At 41.1% G+C, this 22,368-nt stretch overlaps 4 protein-coding genes and 1 long non-coding RNA gene across 5 annotated transcripts in view; 4 read left to right on the top strand and 1 right to left on the bottom strand.

Moving 5' to 3' along the window:
- LOC119735180 overlaps positions 1-9,789 on the bottom strand; it is a 45,355-nt gene extending 35,566 nt beyond the window's left edge. Inside the window, exon 1 of the mRNA XM_038208885.1 lies at positions 9,748-9,789. Coding sequence (XP_038064813.1) covers positions 9,748-9,789 — 42 coding nt within the window. The remainder of the gene's footprint in view (positions 1-9,747) is intronic.
- On the top strand, positions 9,722-11,772 carry LOC119735179. The gene is made up of 3 exons (XM_038208884.1): positions 9,722-9,918; positions 10,193-11,688; positions 11,747-11,772. The coding sequence occupies exons 2-3, from the start codon at positions 10,320-10,322 to the stop codon at positions 11,770-11,772; spliced, it is 1,395 nt and encodes a 464-aa protein (XP_038064812.1). The 5' UTR covers positions 9,722-9,918; positions 10,193-10,319.
- On the top strand, positions 11,605-14,413 carry LOC119735178. The gene has a single exon (XM_038208883.1). It carries the CDS (start codon positions 11,786-11,788, stop codon positions 14,411-14,413), a length of 2,628 nt encoding a protein of 875 aa, XP_038064811.1. The 5' UTR covers positions 11,605-11,785.
- Positions 14,414-14,561: 148 nt separating this feature from the next.
- On the top strand, positions 14,562-16,076 carry LOC119735176. The gene has a single exon (XM_038208882.1). The coding sequence runs from the start codon at positions 14,562-14,564 to the stop codon at positions 16,074-16,076; it is 1,515 nt and encodes a 504-aa protein (XP_038064810.1).
- A 77-nt stretch (positions 16,077-16,153) lies between these two features.
- LOC119736290 lies at positions 16,154-16,789 on the top strand. The gene is made up of 2 exons (XR_005272300.1): positions 16,154-16,437; positions 16,712-16,789. It is a non-coding gene; the product is annotated as an uncharacterized LOC119736290 (long non-coding RNA).
- The last annotated feature ends 5,579 nt before the right edge of the window (positions 16,790-22,368 follow it).

Below are 22,368 nucleotides of genomic sequence, written 5' to 3'. Positions count from 1 at the left end.
CGGTGCCTACAGTGGACGACCTCAACGTGGCCTCTGTGCACGGTGACATCGTTTTTGCCAGCGTGCGGTTTGTACCGTTTGCTGTGTTTTAAAGGTCTAATGTTTCATCTTTTTTCATTTCATTTTCGATCCAAACTATGTATAAGTTTATAAATATTATTATACTATTATTTAAGATTTCAATGTGGTAACAATAATAATTGTTACCACATGCCATCTGGTTTATAAATTTTTGGTCGCATTATGCAATTTAACAAATATTCAATTTTATGTCAGCCATTATCCAATGAGAGAAGACTATTTACTATAGCGTGTACTAATTAACATATCGAGCAAACACGGTTGCGTCAAGGCTATCCTCCGCCTCGACTTACTGTACGCCTGTTTGCGGAAGTGTGTGTGGGGTGTATGTACATGCACACAAAGCACACGCAAGGGTCGTTGAGGCTAACGGTATAGTACAACTAGTGTGTCGCGGCGCGCGTGGTGTGCGGTAGCGGGAACAAGCTCGTATGGGAACAAGATAATACCCTTGGTCAAGGCTAGTCAAATGATTGTATCAAGTAGCTCAATCTGTAAAGTGTTTGTGTATGAAAACTAAAACACCATCAATTTCTGAATGTTGGTGGGACTTTCACTCAGTCTGTGGTTGCGTTGAATATCATAAATCTTAGAGTCTATACATTTTGAACAAATATGTACTTTTTTGTGTGTGTTTTATTTACCAGAACTGTATGATTAATGAACCGGGAAAGGCAAAGGGATGCGTTGATTGTAAAAAGAAAACCTGTTATTACTCCACTTCTGATTTCATTACTCAAATAACTGACAATATTTTCTGGCCGTAGCCCCCCCCCCCATGATCTCATGTAGCCCATTTGCGTCCATTTCAAAGGTCTTCGAGCCAAAATGTGAAGTAATGTCAAAACAGTAACAATATTATGTTAAAGTATCATCCTTACCCTCACGAGAAAAAAATTAAAAACACTTTTGAAAAGTCGAAATATTGTTTAAAATTAATTTTTACACCATTTTTAACCCTCCAAATTGCCACTTACCAGGGCACTCAGAATTCCTTCGGCTTTGGTAAGTTCTGTCATTTCATATCTGGTGACAACATGTTGGGTTATTGTATATCCTTTGTGCAGTAGTGCTCCAAAAATGGTAATTTTCACAAAAACCTTAAAAAGTGTATTTTCGTGTTTTTTCCTTTGTTTAGAGTAATTACTTGTATAATTGGTGTTCCTAAATATAGCACATTTCACTAACAGAATCACACAAGCAGTATCATTGTTAGGCCAGTGGATGAATAGTAGGTCGTATAGTCCCCCCTACACCCGGCTAGGCCCCGCCCACTCCCTCTTTGCCACCGAATTTAGATCTTGTGTGTTGCATAACAAAAAAAATGTAAATAAATAATTTGCATGTGAACACTTTGGAAATAAATAGAGTTCCTTTCCACAGCCTCCCTTCCCCAACCCGAGGGAAATGCTTGGGTTGAGGGTGGGGTGTGACCACCCACAAATAACTTGGCTTTGTCGGTAAAATCGTTGTCACGTCGGCAAAAATCATGTGTTTGCAAGCCGCAATGAATAATAATGGCCATATCCATTGTCCTGTGTTTGAAGAGCATCCATTTATAAAAATAATGTCGTCTTTCCCGTCCAGCTAGGCCCTGCCCCCTTCCCCTGCCACCAAATTCAGATTTTGTGTGTATTTGCCTATTTTGGAATTGTAAATGGATATCAATTTGCAAGTGAACCTTTATAATTTACACCAACAACCGTCTCACAGCCCCCCCCCCCCCCGCACCCCTCTTCCTTCCCAAATGCTCATGAGCAAATCTCCCTTCCCCCTCCCAAAAAAAAAATCGACATGTATTTTTGTTAAGGTTTCATATATTACTTATGGGAAAGGCCACATCTTTCTATGCACTATGCAGGTGTGTTTTTTTTCCTTTAAAACATAGGAGTGGTTTAGAATATCTGGAAAGCGCGGTTGGGGGGGGGGGGGGAGGTAATATTGATGCATGCATACCGTAGATATTGCTGTAACTTATTTAAGAAAATTGCATTTATTTCATTATTTTCAATACAGGGAAGTGATCTGGCGATTTGGAGAGCAAAGGAATCATATTTTTTTATAGTGAAATACATGTACTTTAAAACACCATTCCAGTGAAAACTCAAAACGGCTTCTATTTTGATGGATTGAATTGGCTTGGCCCTACATGAACTTTCGGTCAGATCGAGTACATATTAAGTCGTTTTGGGTACTGCTATGCCCTGCAGATTTGTAATTTCATAATCAGCAAAACTTTTGAGTCTTTTCCAAACTGTCATCAGTAGTCAACATACTTCTGTGGTGTGTCAATTGTTGCATGGAGGCGATCCTAAATGTATTGGTGTTTATAAATTACAGGTTGTTTTTGGTATACAAGCATGGGAATGTTTTGTTATTGTGTTAATTCAAAACATGTCAACTCCCCTACCTAATATAAGCAATTGTGTAAAGATATTAACCCTACCATGTGGGTATTTGGGTATTTTTATTCTGGAAAGGGAGGGGTACAGCACATTGTGATTCCCACGTTGATTTCCATATGCATAATGGGGGAGTCAGGTTGGGGTAGCGGTACTTTCCTCGCCTTCCACCGCTGTGACCCGGGCTCGAATCCCGCCTGGGCCAATATGTGGATTGGGTTTTCAGTCCCTGCCTGGTTCCGTGGGTTTTCCACGGAATATTCTTCTAGGCTTTTCCTCCCACCTCTTAAACTGTAACTTTTTCTCAGTGTCTTCTCTCCATTTATCCATCCTGATATTGGCGCTTGCGCTGTTGGATGTAGCTAAAATCAATAGGAATATTGGTTGACCATAACTGTATAATATTTATGACATTCTTGGTTCTTAAGCTGCTACAACAGGAGGTGATTTTTTCCATATTTTTGGCATAATTTCTGTATTTTCCGTGTAAAAGGTTTTATATTTGGTAAAACATATTGGTCTACATATTCATTCCACTCAGGTAATATATGTATCCATTGTTATCGCCATAGGGGCCATATACATGATTTTATTCCAAAATTGGTGGGTTTTCAACCCGAATTGGCAAAACTGAAAGTAAATATACATAACAACGGTGATATTCTTTAATGCTCTGCAATTGATTCATGTAATATCTATCAAAACAAAGAAATGGTACAGATTGAAAGGTGAAAATTACATGGGCTTCTCGCACCATAGCGGCCACGTTACATACTGAGCATGTATTGTTGTTATTTATTTAGCCATGAATTTCAGTCTAAATATAGTACTTGATATGTTTTGAAAATGGAAGAATTTTTGACTTAAGTTTATGAGCACCGATTGTTTTTACATCGGTTGCCAGGTCATAATGAAAACACTACAGAAGTGCGTTTGGTGCTGTGGTGACCACCGTTAAAAGTTTGGAAAAGTCACAACATTTCATTTTGATCAGGCAATTACAAATTTGGAAGACACCTCAACTTAAAATGCACTCCAGGCCCTGACTTCATGTATGTATAGCGCCAAGTCAGAGTGAAATTCATTCAATCAAAATATTGATGCGGATTTCTCTTTCATTTTCATTCGTTTTCATTGGAGTGATCCTTGTTGTAGCCCTAACAGTCCCGAATCCTCCAATTTTAATACGACATTGCACACCCCCTAGGGAGTTAGGGTACATGTATTTCAATATAAACAAATAAGAGTTATTTGCTCTCTAAATCGCCTGATCTTTTCCGTTTTTTTTTAAATAAAATAAACGCCACTGTTTTGTTCCCAACACATTCAATGTAATTCCAAAAGTAACTTGCAATAATAGTGTACATGTACACATATGTATGTGTGTGTCCAGATCAACCTCCCCATGGCCACCTCTCCCTCCCCCCATCCACCCCTGCGATGTACACACCCCTTCTCCTCTGCGCTTTTCGGATATTCCTAGCTGCCCCGTGTTGTAAAAAAAAAAAAACACTGTACATAATTCAGACTTTCTTCAATGCCATAACAAAATTGCACTTGTTGACTCCTTGGGGGAGAGGGGTGTCGCTCTTATGAGAATTAGGAGAGGGGTGTGGCAGGGGAATGGGGCTAGCTGTGAGACGGCTGTTCGTGTAGATTGTAAAGGTTCACTTGCAAATTGATATCTATTTACAATTTCAATTAAGGCAAATACATGTAAGAATCAAAATCTAAATTTGGTGGCAAGAAAAGGGGGCGGGGCCTAGCTGGGCGGGGAGGACTTCACATTATTTAACTAATCGATGCTCTTCAATCAGAGGATACTGGATATGACCATTATTATTCATTGCAGCTTGCAAACACATGCATTTTTTGCCGACGTGACAATGATTTTACCAACAAAGCAAAGTTATTGGTGGGTGGTAACACCCCACCCGCAACCCCAAGCAATGCCCCGGGGGTGGGAAAGGGGGAGGCTGTGAAAAGGAAGTCTGTGTAGGGGGTGTGGGAGGGGAATGGGTGTTCAAAAGTGTTCACTTGCAAATTCTTTAGTTACATTTGTTTTGTTATGCAACACACAATATCCAAATTCGGTAACAAAGGCACAGTGGGCGGGGCTTAGCAGGGTGTGGGGGAATATACGGCCTACTATTCATCCACTAGTCTAACAATGATACACAGTGTGATTGTGTTTGTGAAATTGTGCTAAATTCAGGAACGCTTCCAATTATACAAGTTAATGCTCAAAACAAAGGAAAAAACTGAAAATGCAAAGTTTTTGTAAACATTATCATTTTTGGAGCACTACTGCACAAAGGAAATACAATAACCCATTTTTTCCACCAGATATGAAAAGACCTATGTCTGAACTAACCATAGTTAAAGGGAAATTATTCTGAATGCCCTGGCAAGTGTCAATTTGGAGAGTTAAAAATGGTGTAAAAAATGCAATTTTGATAGTTGTAAAAACATGCTGTATTGGCCAAAACACATAAACGCCCGGAAGGTTACTTAGTCCCCAAGTCCTTTCATCCCAGAAAGAATAACAAGATTTTTTTTTAGCGTGGACACACTTACCACAGACTTGGACTTGATCATCAGTAAGGGATTAAACCAAAATAAACACCTTAATTGAAACAGTATTGTAATACAATCGTGTGTCTAAAGAACAGCAATATCAAGAAAGTATTATGGATTTGACTTTGGAAAGAATAGAAATCAGACGTTAATTACATTGTATCTGCTTCAGCTTCTTCGTGGACAAAATAAATGATTAATGACTGCAAAGGAACAGACAGCTCATTAAATTAAAAGCAAGCTGGACATTATTTCGAATTGAACAAGAGTAGACTTATTACTTGTTTCTGAGAAGGAAATGGAACTTTAAAAAATGCAAACATAATATTCCCTCCTTTCCTGTTTTTTTTTGGTTTAGGCTCAATTCTGTTTGTAAATATCTTATTTTTGGGTTCGGTAGGTGACTTATTTTTTTTCGTTTAAAGTTATGTTTCTTTTTTCCTTCCGCTTGCATATTGTGTGATTTCTGACTGCAAACGATCTGTTAAGTAGTTGAAAATGGAATTAGGTCAAGGAGATATGCAGAATAATGCTGAGATGTATTCAAAGGTAAGAAAAAAAGCAAGTTGTATCTTTAAGGTTTTACTTATTTCACGGAGGATGAAACCTCTTACACGGGTCGGCTGAGATCCCTTTAGACAGTTTATACAAACTATCAACTGTTCCCAATTCTTGGAAATTATTTCATTTTTGTTTGGAAAAGGGATGACACGATCCCATTCAGTGACACTTCTTCTCTAGTGACTTGTATAAATTAATATGGATTTTAAGCACTTAGTCTTTGCCAGTTATGTCCAATTGAAATGTAGAGTGGGCGGACATAAGAGATTGAGTGACTATGGTAGGCTGGGTAATCAAAATAATGTGAGTAAGGGTGCGAGCAAAGGATTATGTTCGCAAATCCTCTTGTTGCCGCGCAGCGAAATATTTTCCGGGGCTACGCGCCGTAAAAACTGAATTTTCCCATATATACGTCGTGTACACTGAGCAGAATTACCATTCGCACATATTAATAATTATTTAGCCATAATTACAAAACCCTTAAACCTATAGTCACGACATTTCTTGGGTATGTTTATGGTGAGTTGCTCTATGCATGTATCGAGTTCCAAAATGTTTGGTCACTCGATGGCCGAGATCTTAGCCCCCCCCCCCCCCCTCGGCTAAAAGATGGTCAAAATAGCCCGGCCCCTTTAGGGTCAATACAGCAAATCTGCTCTCCTTTGAGATCATATAGGCCTCAATGCTATTGATACACAACAAACAGGGAACCAAACATAAGACCACCAAAGTAACCAAAGAAATCAAATCGTACACTTACGTAATTCTTTGTCATCCGAAACGTACCGTACCGTGTATGGAATAAAACAAATTGAAAACATTCATTGAAACAGTTTTGTAATACAATCGTGTGTCTAATGAACAGCAATTACATGGTAACAACCTCAGCTTTTTCGTGAACAAAACAAAATGATCAATGACTGCAAAGGTAAAAAAAAAAAACCTCATCAAATTAAAAGCAAGCTGTATAATGTTTTAGTTGTGTTGGAGAAGGAAATGGAACCAAGAAATGAATGCAAACCTAATATTTCCTCCTTTCCTCTTCTGGTTGAGGCTAAATTACCATGATTGGGTGCTGTGGTTAAATCTGTAAAGTCTTTATTTAAGTGCAGAGTAAAACACCACCATGTAATGAATTAAATTATTAACGAAGACAGAAAGACTCCCGAAAATAAGGATTGGTTAATGTTCCGAGGGGTATTTCTGCTTACGAAAGGTCTGTTCCATCATCTTAAAGGTGCACAATCTTGTTAATGCGAGAGGGGCACTTGTGTTTTGATGGGCAGTTTTCCATTAATAGAGAGGAGACAATCGTATTCGTAGCGCGAACATAATCTGTTCATGACTAGTGTTCGTTGAGGTGCGGTTGTGTTTCATCTCGAGGGGACACATTCATAACTGCGAGGGGGGCAAGTGCCCCTCCCCGGTTTCGCCGCCTCTGCGTTGCGTCGATCGGGGAAAAACACTTGTCTTTAATCCACCTCTGATTAACTACTCAGATAACTGGCAATTATTGTTTGTGGATGTAGCCCCGATCCCACATAACCGCTTGAGCAATTGTTCCAAAAGATGGAGTCAAAAGGTGTATCAGACATACTTAAAATATTTTCACTGGCCCGTGACGAGTACTGATCATGTCACTCAATACAACAAATCTGCTGCCCTCTTAGATCATATAGGCCTCAATGCTATTGATACACAGCAGACAGGGAACCAAACGTAAGACCACCAAAGAAACCAAAGAAAGCAAATCGTACACTTACGTAATCCTTTGTCATCCGAAACGTACAGTACCATGTATGGAATAAAAGAAATTGAAACATTCATTGAAACAGTTCTGTAATACAATCGTGTGTCTGAAGAACAGCAATGTCGGGAAAAGCTATTGGATTTGATTTTCAAACGAATGAAAACTAAATAACAATTAAAAAAGAATGAGTCTAGTTGTTCAATCTGTAAAGGCATCCTGTAAGTTATAAGTAAAACACCACCATGCCATGAAATTTGCAAATATCAAAAAGTTGGTTCTTCAGGTGAAATAGCTACCTTTCCCAGTTAAGCTTAATTTTCCTTCGCTTACATACTGTGTGATTTATTAATTAAAAAAAAAATAACCTAGTTAAAAGTGGAATTTGGTTGGTGGTTTTTGCAATAATGCTTTTGGTATTTTAATGTAAACAAGGGAGTTCTATCTTTTACACATGGTGAGTTCTTTTACCCAAGGAGAAACCTCTTTAAAGGGTCGACTGAGATCTCTAGATAGTTGCATGATTAAAAGAAATTGACTGCAAATGAGAAAAAAAACTCATTAATTTACTTGATTTGGAGAAGAAAATGGTACTTAAAACAAGGTGGTTCTCGAACCACGCTTCTCGCCTGTTTTCTTTTTCATTTTTTTGAAAGAGTGAATAATCAGGGCCAGACTGCTTGGTATGCATTGTAGGGTGGCAATGGCAAGGGGTAGTATAATGAGGATGAGAGGGCCCTGATCAGTGTAGAAATAATTGTTGGCAGTATGAACTGCTAATAATTGTATAACCTTTACACTGAATTGCATCATGAAGTGGAGATTCAACAGTTGCATATTTAAGCTTGGAAGATGTGGTCTGTAAAAGTAAAACTGAACTTGGTTACCTTTGACATCATTATCATGTTAAGGTTGCTATGTTGCATCTATGACTCAAGTATAGTTCCAATTGGACTTCAGCTTTTCAAGTCAGACCAATTTTACATTTTCAGCCTATTTTACAACTTGATCTCAGATGACCTTTGACCTTGGTATGTGACCTTTGTCATTAATTTTATATGAAGGTTGCCATCTTGCATGTATGACTCAAGTTTAGTTCCAATTGGACTTCATCTTTTCAAATGAGACCAATTTTACATGTTCAGCCTATTTACAACTTGACCTCAGATGACCTTTGACCTTGGTATGTGACCTTTTTCATCATTTTCATATGAAGGTTGCCATGTTGCATGTATGACTCAAGTTCGGTTCAAATTGGACTTTATTTTTTTCAACTGAGAAACATTTTACATTTTCAGCCTATTTTACAACTTGACCTCAGATGACCTGTGACCTTGATATGTGACCTTTGTCAGCACTATCATATGAAGGTTGCCATGTTGCAACAAATTCGAAGGTTAAAAAAAGCCACTTGTAAGTTCCTTTAGATAGTGATTTTTTTGTTTACAGAAGATGAAGCCTCTCAAATGGGTCGGCTGAGATTTCTAGACAGTTGCAACATCAACAAAAATTCAAGTGAACCAATATTTTGAAAATATTTTTTTTCTATGAAAGTTTCCTCTTTCCGCTAAACCAAATAACGTGAGTTTAAAGTAGAGTTTGGTCTTGAGTCATAATGAAGTCAACAGGCAATCTTGATTATTTAGACCCAACGACATTCGTTTGAATGTTTGGGGGATTTAAACTCAGTCTGTGGTTGCTTTGAATCTCATGAAACTAGCTGAGCCTCAGTTAACAAAACAAATTATCAATGGCTGGAAAAGAAAAGCACTAGTTGTTGCGTTAAAAGCAAACTGGATATTATAGGTTTTCCCTGCCAATTTTCGAATTGTTACGTTAAAAGCAACTGGATATTATTTTGAAATGTACAACAGCAGACTGTGTACTTGGAGAAAAATGGATCCTTAAATCATTCCAACATTGTATCTTTAGTATTTCATCCTTTCTTCCTTTTTTTTTTTGGGGGGGGGGTTAAATTCCAAATGATTGTATCAAGTTAATATAAGTCTGTATATTTTTTCTGTAAGAAAATAATAAATCATGACCAGTTTTGGAATGTTAATGAAACGTTGGTTCTTGTTTTACCAGAACTATTTGGTTAAATACAATAAGTGGCATCGATTGTGGGGGGGGGGGAGTTGTCTTTACTCCAATACTGATTTAATTACTCAAATAACGGACCATTGCTCGTGGCCATATACATATAGCTCTACCCCCCCCCCCCGATCCCACATAGCCGCTTGAGGAATGTTGCAAAAGACGTCATAAGTCATAATGTGTGTCCGACATCCTTCAAATATTATCATTTAGTTTACCGAGTTTTTTTTGGTAAACTAAATTAACACTAGTGTAACTGCTGGTGAGTTATTCCAAGCTTACCACATGGTGGCGCTCTCCACAACTCATGAGGGCGCTCTTCATTGTTACCACAGATTCATGGTCCTTATTGATGACACATGTCTGTGTCCTAAATTTTTGACTCGTATTTTGACTCGTATTTTGACTCAGTATAATTCGATCATCCTTCCACCCCAGGACCCGAGGACAGAGGTAAACAAAGTTTGATTATTAGAGAACTTTATATTATTGCAGTCTTTGTGCTACATAAGTGTGATTTAGATAAATTTAGGGTTAGATTTTCATTACATTATTTGCATCAGATGATTATTGCTTAGTGCACTTTCGTTGCTAAGATGACCTTTGACCTTACATTTTCGAGAGTTTATTGCTATTATTTTTGATGCACATTTTAGATTAGTGATTTTCCTATATTTTAAGATACCTTGTATTCTAATTAGAGTTAGTTTTGTTTGCTTTGTTGCAGTTTTTACGTGAACTCTGCAATCGCCACAGTCATATTTGGTAATAAATAAGCCAGGAATATACAGTGTTGAACTTGAAACAGTGTTGTTAACTACAACCGCCACAGTAAAAACTCTTCTTGGGATAAGATGTCAGACACGGATGATATACAGGTTGGTGATTCGGCTTCAGTTCTCAGCCATGGCAGTCGCAGTTCGAAAGCCAGCTCAAGACACTCGAACACAGAGCTGCTTCGTATAACAGAGGAGCAGAAGAGAGCAGAGCTTACTGCTCGGTCTGCAGCTATCAATGAAGCACATGAGTTGGAGATATCAAGACGAACATTAGAAATGGAAAATCAACGACTCATGCAGCAGATAGAGATGTCACGACTGGAACTTCAAAGACGAGCGAATCAGCTGAGACTCCAGACAGAGATTAATGTGAGCAGCGCAAGACTTGAAGTTTTGGACAAGTTTGATGGTGAGTCCCCTCAGCAGCATAAGCCAGAGTTGAATGATGTAAATGACCTCCCCCCAATAATTGATGGGTCATTTACCGAGGCAGAAGCTGAGAACGCACCAAACGATAGTCCACAACATCGTGCTCGCAAACCAGAACATGGGACTTTGAATACCTTTCGAGACGCACAGAATGATGGTGACAATTTCCCTAAAACCCCACCCCCTATGTCTACTCCACCTACTGGAATGTCGGATTCATCTGACGCAGTTCTCCCCCCACAGACCAGTGATGTACCCCGCAACGATGTGGCAAGTGCCATCACAGCACTGGCAGATGTGCTCACACACCGGGAGGAGAAATTGCCTAAGAAAGAACCAGAAATCTTCAAAGGCAGTGTATTCGACTTCCCCGTGTGGATGAATTCCTTTTCCGTTCTGGTAGAGCAGCGCTACACATCACCAATCGACCGCCTATACTATTTAGGCAGATACACGTCTGGTGAGGCCCGAGAGTGTATCAAAGGACTTCTCGCCTTGAACAGTGAGAACGCATACCAGAAAGCGAAGAAACTCCTGACTGAGCGGTACGGTAACAAGATGCTAGCTGCAAGCACCTATCGTGAGAAAATAAGCAAATGGCCGACCGTGAAGCAAGACGATGGAAAAGGACTGCGTAATCTCTCAGATTTCCTTTTCCAGTGCGAAACAGCCATGTCAACTCTGAGCCAGTTAAAGGTTCTTGACGACCCAGCCGAGCACAAGAAAATTATAGAGAAGCTACCGAGGCAGGTGCAGGGTCTTTGGCTTCGTTTCGTCGACCAGTGCATGTATGGCCAGAAGGATGCAGAGGAAGGTGACTACCCGCCCTTTGCCGAGCTGTGCAAATTCATCGCAAAGGAGGCTCGCATTGCCTGTAGCCCCTTTCACCAAAAACCGATGGACGAGAAGAGGGAATTGACCAAATTTGTCAAACCTACCAAGTCGGGAACAGCCACGACATTTGCCTCAAAGGCAGATGAGCTCACAACGAAGAAGAAGACTAGCCCCCTAAAGGGCAACACCCCCCCCCTTCACCCAATGCAAACAAGGCATCAACATGTCCCCTCTGCAAGAGCCAACATCAACTCGATTCCTGTAGCAGTTTTGCAGCCATGAGCCTTAGTGAAAGGCATGACCTCATCAAGAAGAGCGGCCTTTGCTTTGGATGTCTCAAATGGGGTCACAGAAGTCGCGAGTGTCGCCACAAGAAGCAGTGTGCAGTCTGTGGGCGCTCCCACCCTACTTTGCTGCACGACTTCTCCAAGTCCACTCCAGATGTGCAGACCAAAGATGACACCGATGACAAAGAAGTGGTTGTTGTTCAATCTACCACACATCGAGTGCAGACACTTGACGTCGGAGAAAATTGCTCACACACTCTCATCGTTCCCGTCATCGTTCATCACATCAAAGAACCCTCTGCGAAGGTGATAGTATACGCCCTATTAGATGAACATTCCGATTCTTGCTTCGTCTCAGATTGGACACTAGAAAGGCTCGGAATCGATGGAGAGGCAGTCCAGCTGAGTCTGTCTACAATATTAGCGAAGGGCACCATATCATCCAGAAAGGTGCATGGCCTAACTGTCAAAGGATTGTCCGAGGACACCGAGATACAATTACCAGGCGCCTACTCCAGAGAATCTATCAATGCAAACCGTGAGCAGATTCCGAAGTTGGACACCGTGAAGGAGTGGCCTCACTTGAAACGAGTCGCCAACCTACTACCTCCCTACCTGAGTGAAACCGAGATCGGACTTTTGATTGGCTGCAATGCAACTCGCGCAATCAAGCCGAGAGATGTCGTCCATGGAGAGGAAGATGCCCCATATGCAGTCAGAACAGCCCTTGGATGGGGAGTGATAGGAATGATGCGTCATGACAACAGCGGCAACAATGTTTGCAGAATTTTGAATGCATCAAAGGAGCAACAAGGCCACTTCGCCTTTCGCACCCAAGTGAAAGAAGTCAGCCCCCTCCAAGTCACAAAAATGTTTGAGATGGACTTCATCGGGAAAGACACCGAAGAAATGGTTTCCCACGATGACCGAAAGTTCATGCAGAAGATGAAGGATGGTATCCACAGACGTGATGATGGCCACTTTGAGATGCCCCTCCCACTGAAAACAGATGTCCAGCTCCCCAACAACAAGCCAGTAGCTCTGAAGAGGCTCAACAAGCAAAAAATGAAGATGTTGAGCAACCAAAAATATCGAGATGATTACAAGACCTTCATGGAAAACATCATCGAAAAGGGCTACGCAGAGAAGGTTCCGGACGAGGAACTTGACCTGGACAACAAGGCCGTGTGGTACATACCTCATCACGGGGTATACCATCCCAAGAAACCAAACAAGATCAGAGTCGTCTTCGACTGCAGTGCTGAATACGAGGGTGAAGTGTTGAATCGACACCTACTGCAGGGACCCGATATGACCAACAATCTTGTTGGGGTTCTTTGCCGATTTCGGAAGGACCACGTCGCCTTCACCTGTGACATCGAAGGCATGTTTCATCAAGTTGGCGTCAACGTGGAAGATCGCAACTACCTGAGATTCTTGTGGTGGCCAGGAGGTGACATGAACCGGTCCCCAAATGAATATCGAATGACGGTTCACTTGTTCGGCGCTACCTCTTCCCCAGCTTGTGCAAATTTTGCACTGAAGTGTGCTGCTGATGCATACGAAGATAGTTGTGGGACGGCGGCAGCCGACTTCATACGGAAGGACTTCTACGTCGATGATGGACTAATGTCAGTCCCAACTTCCGATGAAGCCCTGAAGTTGATAGAAGACAGCAGACGGCTGTGTCAGAAGAGTGGATTTCACCTTCATAAGTTCATCTCCAATGACAAGGTGGTTGTGAATTCCATACCTCTCAGTGAACGAGCCAAGGATGTTCAGAACGTTGACGTGTTCTCAGAAGGCCTTCCCATCGAGCGTACTCTAGGTGTACAGTGGTGTGTTGAATCCGATGCTTTCCAGTTCAGAGTCCACTTCAACGACAAACCACCCACTCGTCGTGGCATCATGTCGAGCGTCAGCTCCATATTTGATCCACTTGGTCTGGTAGCACCAGTCTTGCTTGTTGGAAAACGCATTCTCCAAACCTTGTGTCGTGATGGGTATGCATGGGACGACCCAATCTCAGAGGAAATCAGATCAGAGTGGGAGAAATGGAGGAACGACATCCTGCAATTGGCAACCCTGAATATCCCACGATGCTACAAGCCTGAGAAGTTTGATGTCATCAAGTCAGCAGAACTGCATCACTTTTCCGATGCCAGTACCGAAGGCTATGGTCAGTGTAGCTACTTGCGACTGATAGACGACAAAGGAAGTGTATGTACAACTCTGGTCATGGGAAAGTCCAGAGTAACTCCTTCGAAGCCAGTTACCATCCCTCGACTGGAACTTACAGCAGCCGTCATCTCGGTGAAAGTCAGTACTTTCCTCATGAAGGAACTAGAGTATAACGATGTGACTCAGTTCTACTACACTGATAGCAGAGTCGTACTCGGGTATATTGCCAATGACAGCAAGAGGTTCCACATATTCGTCGCCAACCGCGTGCAGAAGATCAGAGATCACACCACACCTGAAGATTGGCGACATGTTGACACTAAAACTAACCCGGCAGATGCAGCTTCCCGAGGTCTCTCTGCTGAGTCACTCATCAAGAGCAAACTCTGGTGGAGTGGTCCAGATTTCCTGCAAGAAAGAGAACCCCCCCCCACCTGACACTGAGTACGTGGAGCCAAGTTCAAACGACCCAGAGGTGAAGAAGGCATCTGCATTCAATGTCCGAACTGAGGCCTCCAACTACCCGAGCATGCTTGAAAGATTCCAGTCCTACTCAAACTGGTTTCGCCTGAAACGTGCAGTAGCAATGTGCCAACGCTACATGAAGAAGCTTAGAGATCGCTGCTTCAAAACAGCTACTACTGCACCTGATGCCAACACCCCCCTCACTGTAGATGAACTCCAGCATGCAGAACGACTGATACTGAGGCTGACTCAAGAGGAAGCATTTCCAAAGGAAATTCGAGCCCTCAGCAAACCCGATGGTCTTCCTAATGGCGAGCAGCAAGGCCCAGGAAACCCCCTGAACAAGAGCAGTCCTCTGTATATGCTTGACCCAGTCATAGATGAAACGAAGCTGTTGAGAGTCGGTGGACGCATCAAGCAAGCCAAAGCACCTAAAGAGATCAAGCATCCCATCTTGCTTCCACGTCATGGCCACGTGACTGACCTGGTGATTGAACACTACCATGTTCAGAGTTGTCACTCAGGCCGTGGCATGACACTGAATAGCATTCGCCAAGCTGGCTTTTGGATTCTGGGGGCAAGATCAGCTGTTACCAGCCATATTTGGAAGTGCGTGACCTGCCGCAAACTCAGACGTGCTCCCTGTGGGCAGAAGATGGCAGAACTACCCAAGGACAGATTGGATCCATCCGCACCCTTCACCTATAGCGCTGTAGACTACTTTGGTCCCTTCCTGATTAAAGAAGGACGAAAGGAGCTAAAAAGATGGGGGGTCATCTTCACCTGTATGGCATCCCGCGCAGTCCATATCGAGACAGCTAATTCGCTGAACACCGACTCCTTCTTGAATGCCTACCGCAGATTCACATGTAGAAGGGGTCCAGTGAGACAACTCCGCTCCGATAGAGGCACAAACTTCATCGGTGGAAAGAATGAACTGGACGCTGCCCTAGCCGAGATGGATCAACCCAAGATTTCTCAAGAGCTGCTAAAGGACAGTTGTGATTGGGTGACATTCAATATGAACGTTCCCACAGCCAGTCACATGGGAGGCACATGGGAAAGGCTCATCCGTTCAATCAGACAGGCGCTCTCAACATTGCTGCAGAAACATGGGCAACAACTGGATGATGAGCTCTTGAGGACCCTCATGACCGAGGCTGAAGCAATTGTGAACAGCCGACCTCTCACCTACGTTGACATGGTGGCCCCAGATTCAGAAGAGCCCCTCACGCCAAGCCAACTGCTAACGCTGAAAAGCAAGGTAGTTCTCCCTCCGCCAGGAGTCTTCATCCAACAAGATCTTTATTGCCGACGCCGATGGCGCAGAGTCCAGTACCTTGCCAACCAGTTCTGGTCACGTTGGAAGACTGAGTATTTGTCGACCCTACAAGAGCGGAAGAAGTGGCAGAAGGCTCAGCAGAATCTGGAGATAGGCAACATTGTCATGATGGTCGACAACTCCACTCCCCGATGCCAGTGGCAACTCGCTCGTGTGGTTGAGACGTACCCAAGCTCAGACGGTCACATCAGGAAGGTCAAGCTCCAAACTGGTCGATCTGTCTTCGAGAGGCCTATCCATAAGGTTGTACTACTGTTGGACCAGGGCCGCCCCGACGAGGAGCCAAATGCCTGAACTTGAGCCGATACATGAACTGTACTTAAAGGAGCCACGTAGTGTTCACATTCTCAGTAGTATAGTAGTTACTATTTCTAGTTTTGCGCCTTTAGTCAAGTTTAATGTTAAAATTGTTAATGTTGTTAAGTAATTTGAAAGGTCAAATTAGGGGAGCCATGTAACTGCTGGTGAGTTATTCCAAGCTTACCACATGGTGGCGCTCTCCACAACTCATGAGGGCGCTCTTCATTGTTACCACAGATTCATGGTCCTTATTGATGACACATGTCTGTGTCCTAAATTTTTGACTCGTATTTTGACTCGTATTTTGACTCAGTATAATTCGATCATCCTTCCACCCCAGGACCCGAGGACAGAGGTAAACAAAGTTTGATTATTAGAGAACTTTATATTATTGCAGTCTTTGTGCTACATAAGTGTGATTTAGATAAATTTAGGGTTAGATTTTCATTACATTATTTGCATCAGATGATTATTGCTTAGTGCACTTTCGTTGCTAAGATGACCTTTGACCTTACATTTTCGAGAGTTTATTGCTATTATTTTTGATGCACATTTTAGATTAGTGATTTTCCTATATTTTAAGAAACCTTGTATTCTAATTAGAGTTAGTTTTGTTTGCTTTGTTGCAGTTTTTACGTGAACTCTGCAATCGCCACAGTCATATTTGGTAATAAATAAGCCAGGAATATACAGTGTTGAACTTGAAACAGTGTTGTTAACTACAACCGCCACAACTAGTTTAACGTGGAGTGTACACTTGAAAGACATCTAGTGAAAAGAAATCTTGAAGCCCTCAAAAGCAATTCCACGGTATACAAGTTTTATAGTGAACCGATATTTCCAGAGAGAAAGAAGCTTCCCGAATAATTATGAAAGAACAACAGCAGACGTTTCACTTATCTTGAAGAATTAAAAATAGAAATATCAAGACAATCTCGATCACTTTGGCGTTCGTAGGACTGTTTGGGGACTTTCACTCAGTCTGTGGTTGCATTGAATCTCAGTTAATCTTAGAGTCTGTGATTTGTTGTGATTCTTTACTGTTTGTTCTGTCTAGTGGTTGAATCTGTAAAGCCTTCGGTATGTAATGAATAATGTTTTCATGGATTATTTAATTAATTTAACGAAAACAGAACGATTCACGAAATTCAACTGAACCCGCTTTGTTGTAAATATCTCATTTTTGGTTCACTAGCTGAATTGTTTCCGTTTTTAAAGTGATGGTTTCCTTTTCCATGCGCTTGCAAAATGTTTGATTTGTGACTTCAAAAGATATGCAAACAAGTTGAAGACGGAATTAGGACCAACAGATACGCAGTATATTGCTTGTTGGTATTCGAAAGTTGTTGGTATTCGAAAGCGAGTTGTATCCCTTACGTGGTGAGTTTTGGCATTGAAGATGAAACCTCTTAAACGGGTGGACTGAGATCTCAAGACAGAAGATTTCTGAACAGAATTAGTGTGTAAACAGAAAACATCAAAACAGTCTCGATGATTTTGACCCGACGACATTTGTTAGAATGTTGCCGGGACTGTATTCCGCGTGTGGTTGCTTCTTTGAATAAATGAAGACGTTTATGTCGATTCAGTTATAAACTGGAGATGAACCTGACCGAAGGATCTCCCGTTACCGTACCAAATTCAACTAAACACACTTCTTTTCTGTAAAAATCTTGTGTTTTGGTGCAGCAGGGACATGTTTTGGGTACAAGTTGATGTGTTTAATAATTGTTCTACACTACATGGTTAAGAGGACATCCTAAAATAAATCACTGAAAAGCTTTTCAAAATATTTGCAATATTATTTACCAGACCGCGTCATCATTACGTGAATCTCCCATTTGAGCTAGACTCGAGTTTGCCTATGACAAACTCGGGTCGTACCTACCGATTTCAGATTCAGCAGCTTTCAACGCGATCTCTCTTATCTGATCAAGAGTTAACGAGCCATGAACAGGTGGTGTATGGTGCCTCTGCCTGTGAGCTTACTGACAAAAAATATCTACCAAAGTCTACTAGGTTCTTGTTTATAATGTAAAGTATTTGGAAAAGTGTCAAAAGTTATTATGTGAGCAACTTTGAATCATAAAAATCGATCAAATATATCTCGAAATATCAAAAAAGAAACAGTCAGACTTCAGCCATGCTCTTCAAGGTTTCCGTTATTTGATACCACCAGCATATGGTCACTGGCCCTGGGGAAGTGGGTGCCAGGGTAAGTGTTTATCTTATAATTACTTTACTGATAACAGCTGATAAGAGTCACAGTGAAATCGGTAGGTACAGTTCAGGGGTTTTGGCAAATGGGAGTTTCACGTAATGATTACTAGATAGAAAAAAAATACTGCAGCAAAAAGGAATCATGTAAATGCTGTTAGTGTTAATATTATTATAGCGACAGAAAATCCGCCATATATGGAGAAACAGCGAGGCAAACTAAGGATCTCAAAAGTTATACCAGGGAAGGCGAATCGTATACACTTACGTCTCTCTGCGAGTTTTCGTCCAGGCGCAGTGAGGGAATAAAAGAGACATGAGAATAACTTTAATTGAGCAAGTATTCTATTACAAAATTGTGTGCCTAAAGTCAAGAAATATGAAACAAAATGTCATACGATTTGATCATTTTAACCGGAGTGAATGAAACGGTCTATTCAAGCTTGCGATAGTTATAAGGCGAGCCATCAGATAACAGACCGTTCGGGTACCGGGTCCGGTATGCTAATTTCTTTCACCCCAATCGGTACGAAGCCAGAAGCCACCCGGTCACTGAAGCGTGACGCCCCAATCCGTCCAAACTGGTGAATCAGGGTTTCACAATAGGCAACATAAATTGAAGTCTGGCCATTGTTGGAGGATTATTCAGCCCAGCGGCAACTTCTATGAAGCTCAAAACAGTCATTGTTGCCTACTGGAGGATTAGCGCGTCGCAAATTGATTCCTTTGTGATGAGACAGAGCCATGGTGCAGAAGCCTGGTGGAGTTAATCCAGGCCGATCAGTTCCATGCAAGATCCCAATCCCTTCAACATACTGGGCGGGCTCAACCCCGAACGGTCCGGGGAGGGATTCTAATTTGAGGGCTCGCCTAACATCAACAAGAATTCAACAAGACCAACTTTGTGGAAGCATTTCATGATTGGCTCGGTGTGAGAGTTTTTTTCGGTCAACTAAATTAACACTAGTTTAAAGTGGAGTGTAAACTTGAAAGACATCTAGTGAAAAGAAATATTGAAGCCCTCAAAAGCAATTCAACGGTAAACAAGTTTTATAGTGAATATTTCCAGAGAGAGAGAAGCTTCCCGAATAATTATGAAAGAACAACAGCAGACGTTTTACTTATCTTGAAGTATTAATATTATGTTATGCATTAAAGATGAAACCTCTTAAACGGGTCAGCTGAGATATCTAGACAGTTGCAACATTAACAAAACATTAACACATGTTTCATTTACCTGTGCACTAAATAACATAAGTTTAAAGTGGAGTTTAGTTTTGCATCATATTAGTGAAATGGGCAATTTCGAATATTTTAACCTTAAAGGAGCCGGGTCATTATGACCACTTCGCTGTTTCCCCTCCCCTTTTTAATCTCAACCATCGAAGGACGACTATAATTATTAAACTTAGTGCATTCATAAAGAACAACTTAATATGAACATACCGAAGAAATTTCATGACTATAGGTAAAGGGTTTCAGAATGACCGGTTAGTTAATTATTCATATGCACCAATGGCAACTCTGCTTTGTGTAAAATACATATGGGGAAATTGAAAAAAAAAAATTCTGCGCGGTAACCAATGGTCCGAATGTTCTGTTATTCGCATCAAAAGATGCGCAAGACGCCAAGCTAAAAAGTCAGGAAAGCTCTAGGCGGGATTTTTTTTTGGGGGGGGGGGCAAGGGTATTGCAAAAAAATGGGGGAGGGTCCGCCCCGACTCTTTTAGTGTTAACTCAGTCTAAGGTTGTCTTACTGTTTGGTTAAATACAATAAGTGGCATCGATAGGGGGGAGTTGTCTTTATTCCAATACTGATTTAATTACTCAAATAACGGACCATTGCTTGTGGCCATATACATATAGCTCTAAACCCAGCCCCCCCCCCTCCCCGATCCGATTTATGCTTGTGGCCATATACATATAGCTCTAACCCCAGCCCCCCCCTCCCCGATCCCACATGTAATTGGATCTGACTTTGGAACCAATAGAAATCAGACGTAAATTACATTGTATCTACCTCAGCATATTCGTGGACAAAACAAATGACCTATGACTGCAAAGAAAAAAACGCTCATTAAATTAATTTTAAAAGAGAAGAGTTTTTGCTGTCTTGCAGAAGGAAATGGAACTGTTGAAACATGTAAACATAATATTTCCTCCTTTTCTTTTTGTTTTAAGCTAAATTACCATTACATTAATACAGTCGTGTGTCTAAAGAACAGCAATATCAAGAAAATATTATGGATTTGACTTTGGAAAGAATAGAAATCAGACGTTAATTACATTGTATCTGCTTCAGCTTCTTCGTGGACAAAATAAATGATTAATGACTGCAAAGGAACAGACAGCTCATCAAATTAAAAGCAAGCTGGACATTATTTCGAATTGAACAAGAGTATACTTATTACTTGTTTCTGAGAAGGAAATGGAACTTTAAAAAATGCAAACATAATATTCCCTCCTTTCCTTTTTTTTTTGGTTTAGGCTCAATTCTGTTTGTAAATATCTTATTTTTGGTTCGGTAGGTGACTTATTTTTTTTTCGTTTTAAAGTTATGGTTTCTTTTTTCCTTCCGCTTGCATATTGTGTGATTTCTGACTGCAAACGATCTGTTAAGTAGTTGAAAATGGAATTAGGTCAAGGAAATATGCAGAATAATGCTGAGATGTATTCAAAGGTAAGAAAAAAGCAAGTTGTATCTTTAAGATTTTACTTATTTCACGGAGGATGAAACCTCTTACACGGGTCGGCTGAGATCCCTTTAGACAGTTAATACAAACTATCAACTGTTCCAAATTCTTGGAAATTATTTCATTTTTGTTTGGAAAAGGGATGACACGATCCCATTCAGTGACACTTCTTCTCCAGTGACTTGTATGGATTAATATGGATTTTAAGCACTTAGTCTTTGCCAGTTATGTCAAATTGAAATGTAGAGTGGGCGGACATAAGAGATTGAGTGATTATGGTAGGCTGGGTAATGTGAGTAAGGTTGCGAGCAAAGGATTATGTTCGCAAATCCTCTTGTTGCCGCGCAGCGAAATATTTTCCGGGGCTACGCGCCGTAAAAACTGAATTTTCCCATACATACGTCGTGTACACTGAGCAGAATTACCATTCGCACATATTAATAATTATTTAGCCATAATTACAAAACCCTTAAACCTATAGTCACGACATTTCTTGGGTATGTTTATGGTGAGTTGCTCTATGCATGTATCGAGTTCCAAAATGTTTGGTCACTCGATGGTCGAGATCTTAGCCCCCCCCCCCCCCCTCGGCTAAAAGATGGTCAAAATAGCCCGGCCCCTTTAGGGTCAATACAGCAAATCTGCTCCCCTTTGAGATCATATAGGCCTCAATGCTATTGATACACAACAAACAGGGAACCAAACATAAGACCACCAAAGTAACCAAAGAAATCAAATCGTACACTTACGTCATACTTTGTCATCCGAAACGTACCGTACCGTGTATGGAATAAAACAAATTGAAAACATTCATTGAAACAGTTTTGTAATACAATCGTGTGTCTAATGAACAGCAATTACATGGTAACAACCTCAGCTTTTTCGTGAACAAAACAAATGATCAATGACTGCAAAGGTAAAAAAAAAAACTTCATCAAATTAAAAGCAAGCTGTATAATGTTTTAGTTGTGTTGGAGAAGGAAATGGAACCAAGAAATAAATGCGAACCTAATATTTCCTCCTTTCCTCGTATGGTTGAGGCTAAATTACCATGATTGGGTGCTGTGGTTGAATCTGTAAAGTCTTTATTTAAGTGCAGAGTAACACACCACCATGTAATGAATTAAATTATTAACGAAGACAGAAAGACTCCCGAAAATAAGGATTGGTTAATGTTCCGAGGGGTATTTCTGCTTACGAAAGGTCTGTTCCATCATCTTAAAGGTGCACAATCTTGTTAATGCGAGAGGGGCACTTGTGTTTTGAGGGGCAGTTTTCCATTAATAGAGAGGAGACAATCTTATTCGTAGCGCGAACATAATCTGTTCATGACTAGTGTTCGTTGAGGTGCGGTTGTGTTTCATCTCGAGGGGACA

The sequence above is a fragment of the Patiria miniata genome, unplaced genomic scaffold, assembly GCF_015706575.1.
Source record: "Patiria miniata isolate m_02_andy unplaced genomic scaffold, ASM1570657v1 HiC_scaffold_29, whole genome shotgun sequence".
Taxonomy (NCBI): domain Eukaryota; kingdom Metazoa; phylum Echinodermata; class Asteroidea; order Valvatida; family Asterinidae; genus Patiria; species Patiria miniata.
This window is presented reverse-complemented; position numbering and strand designations above follow the sequence as displayed.

Excerpts from the sequence above, each read along its gene's own strand:
- LOC119735179 (XM_038208884.1), top strand. The coding sequence starts at position 10,320 with ATGTCAGACACGGATGATATACAGGTTGGTGATTCGGCTTCAGTTCTC. Across the intron at positions 11,689-11,746 it reads GAAGACTAGCCCCCTAAAGG|AGCCAACATCAACTCGATTC; the intron begins GCAACACCCCCC and ends CCCCTCTGCAAG.
- LOC119735178 (XM_038208883.1), top strand. The coding sequence starts at position 11,786 with ATGAGCCTTAGTGAAAGGCATGACCTCATCAAGAAGAGCGGCCTTTGC.
- LOC119735176 (XM_038208882.1), top strand. The coding sequence starts at position 14,562 with ATGTGCCAACGCTACATGAAGAAGCTTAGAGATCGCTGCTTCAAAACA.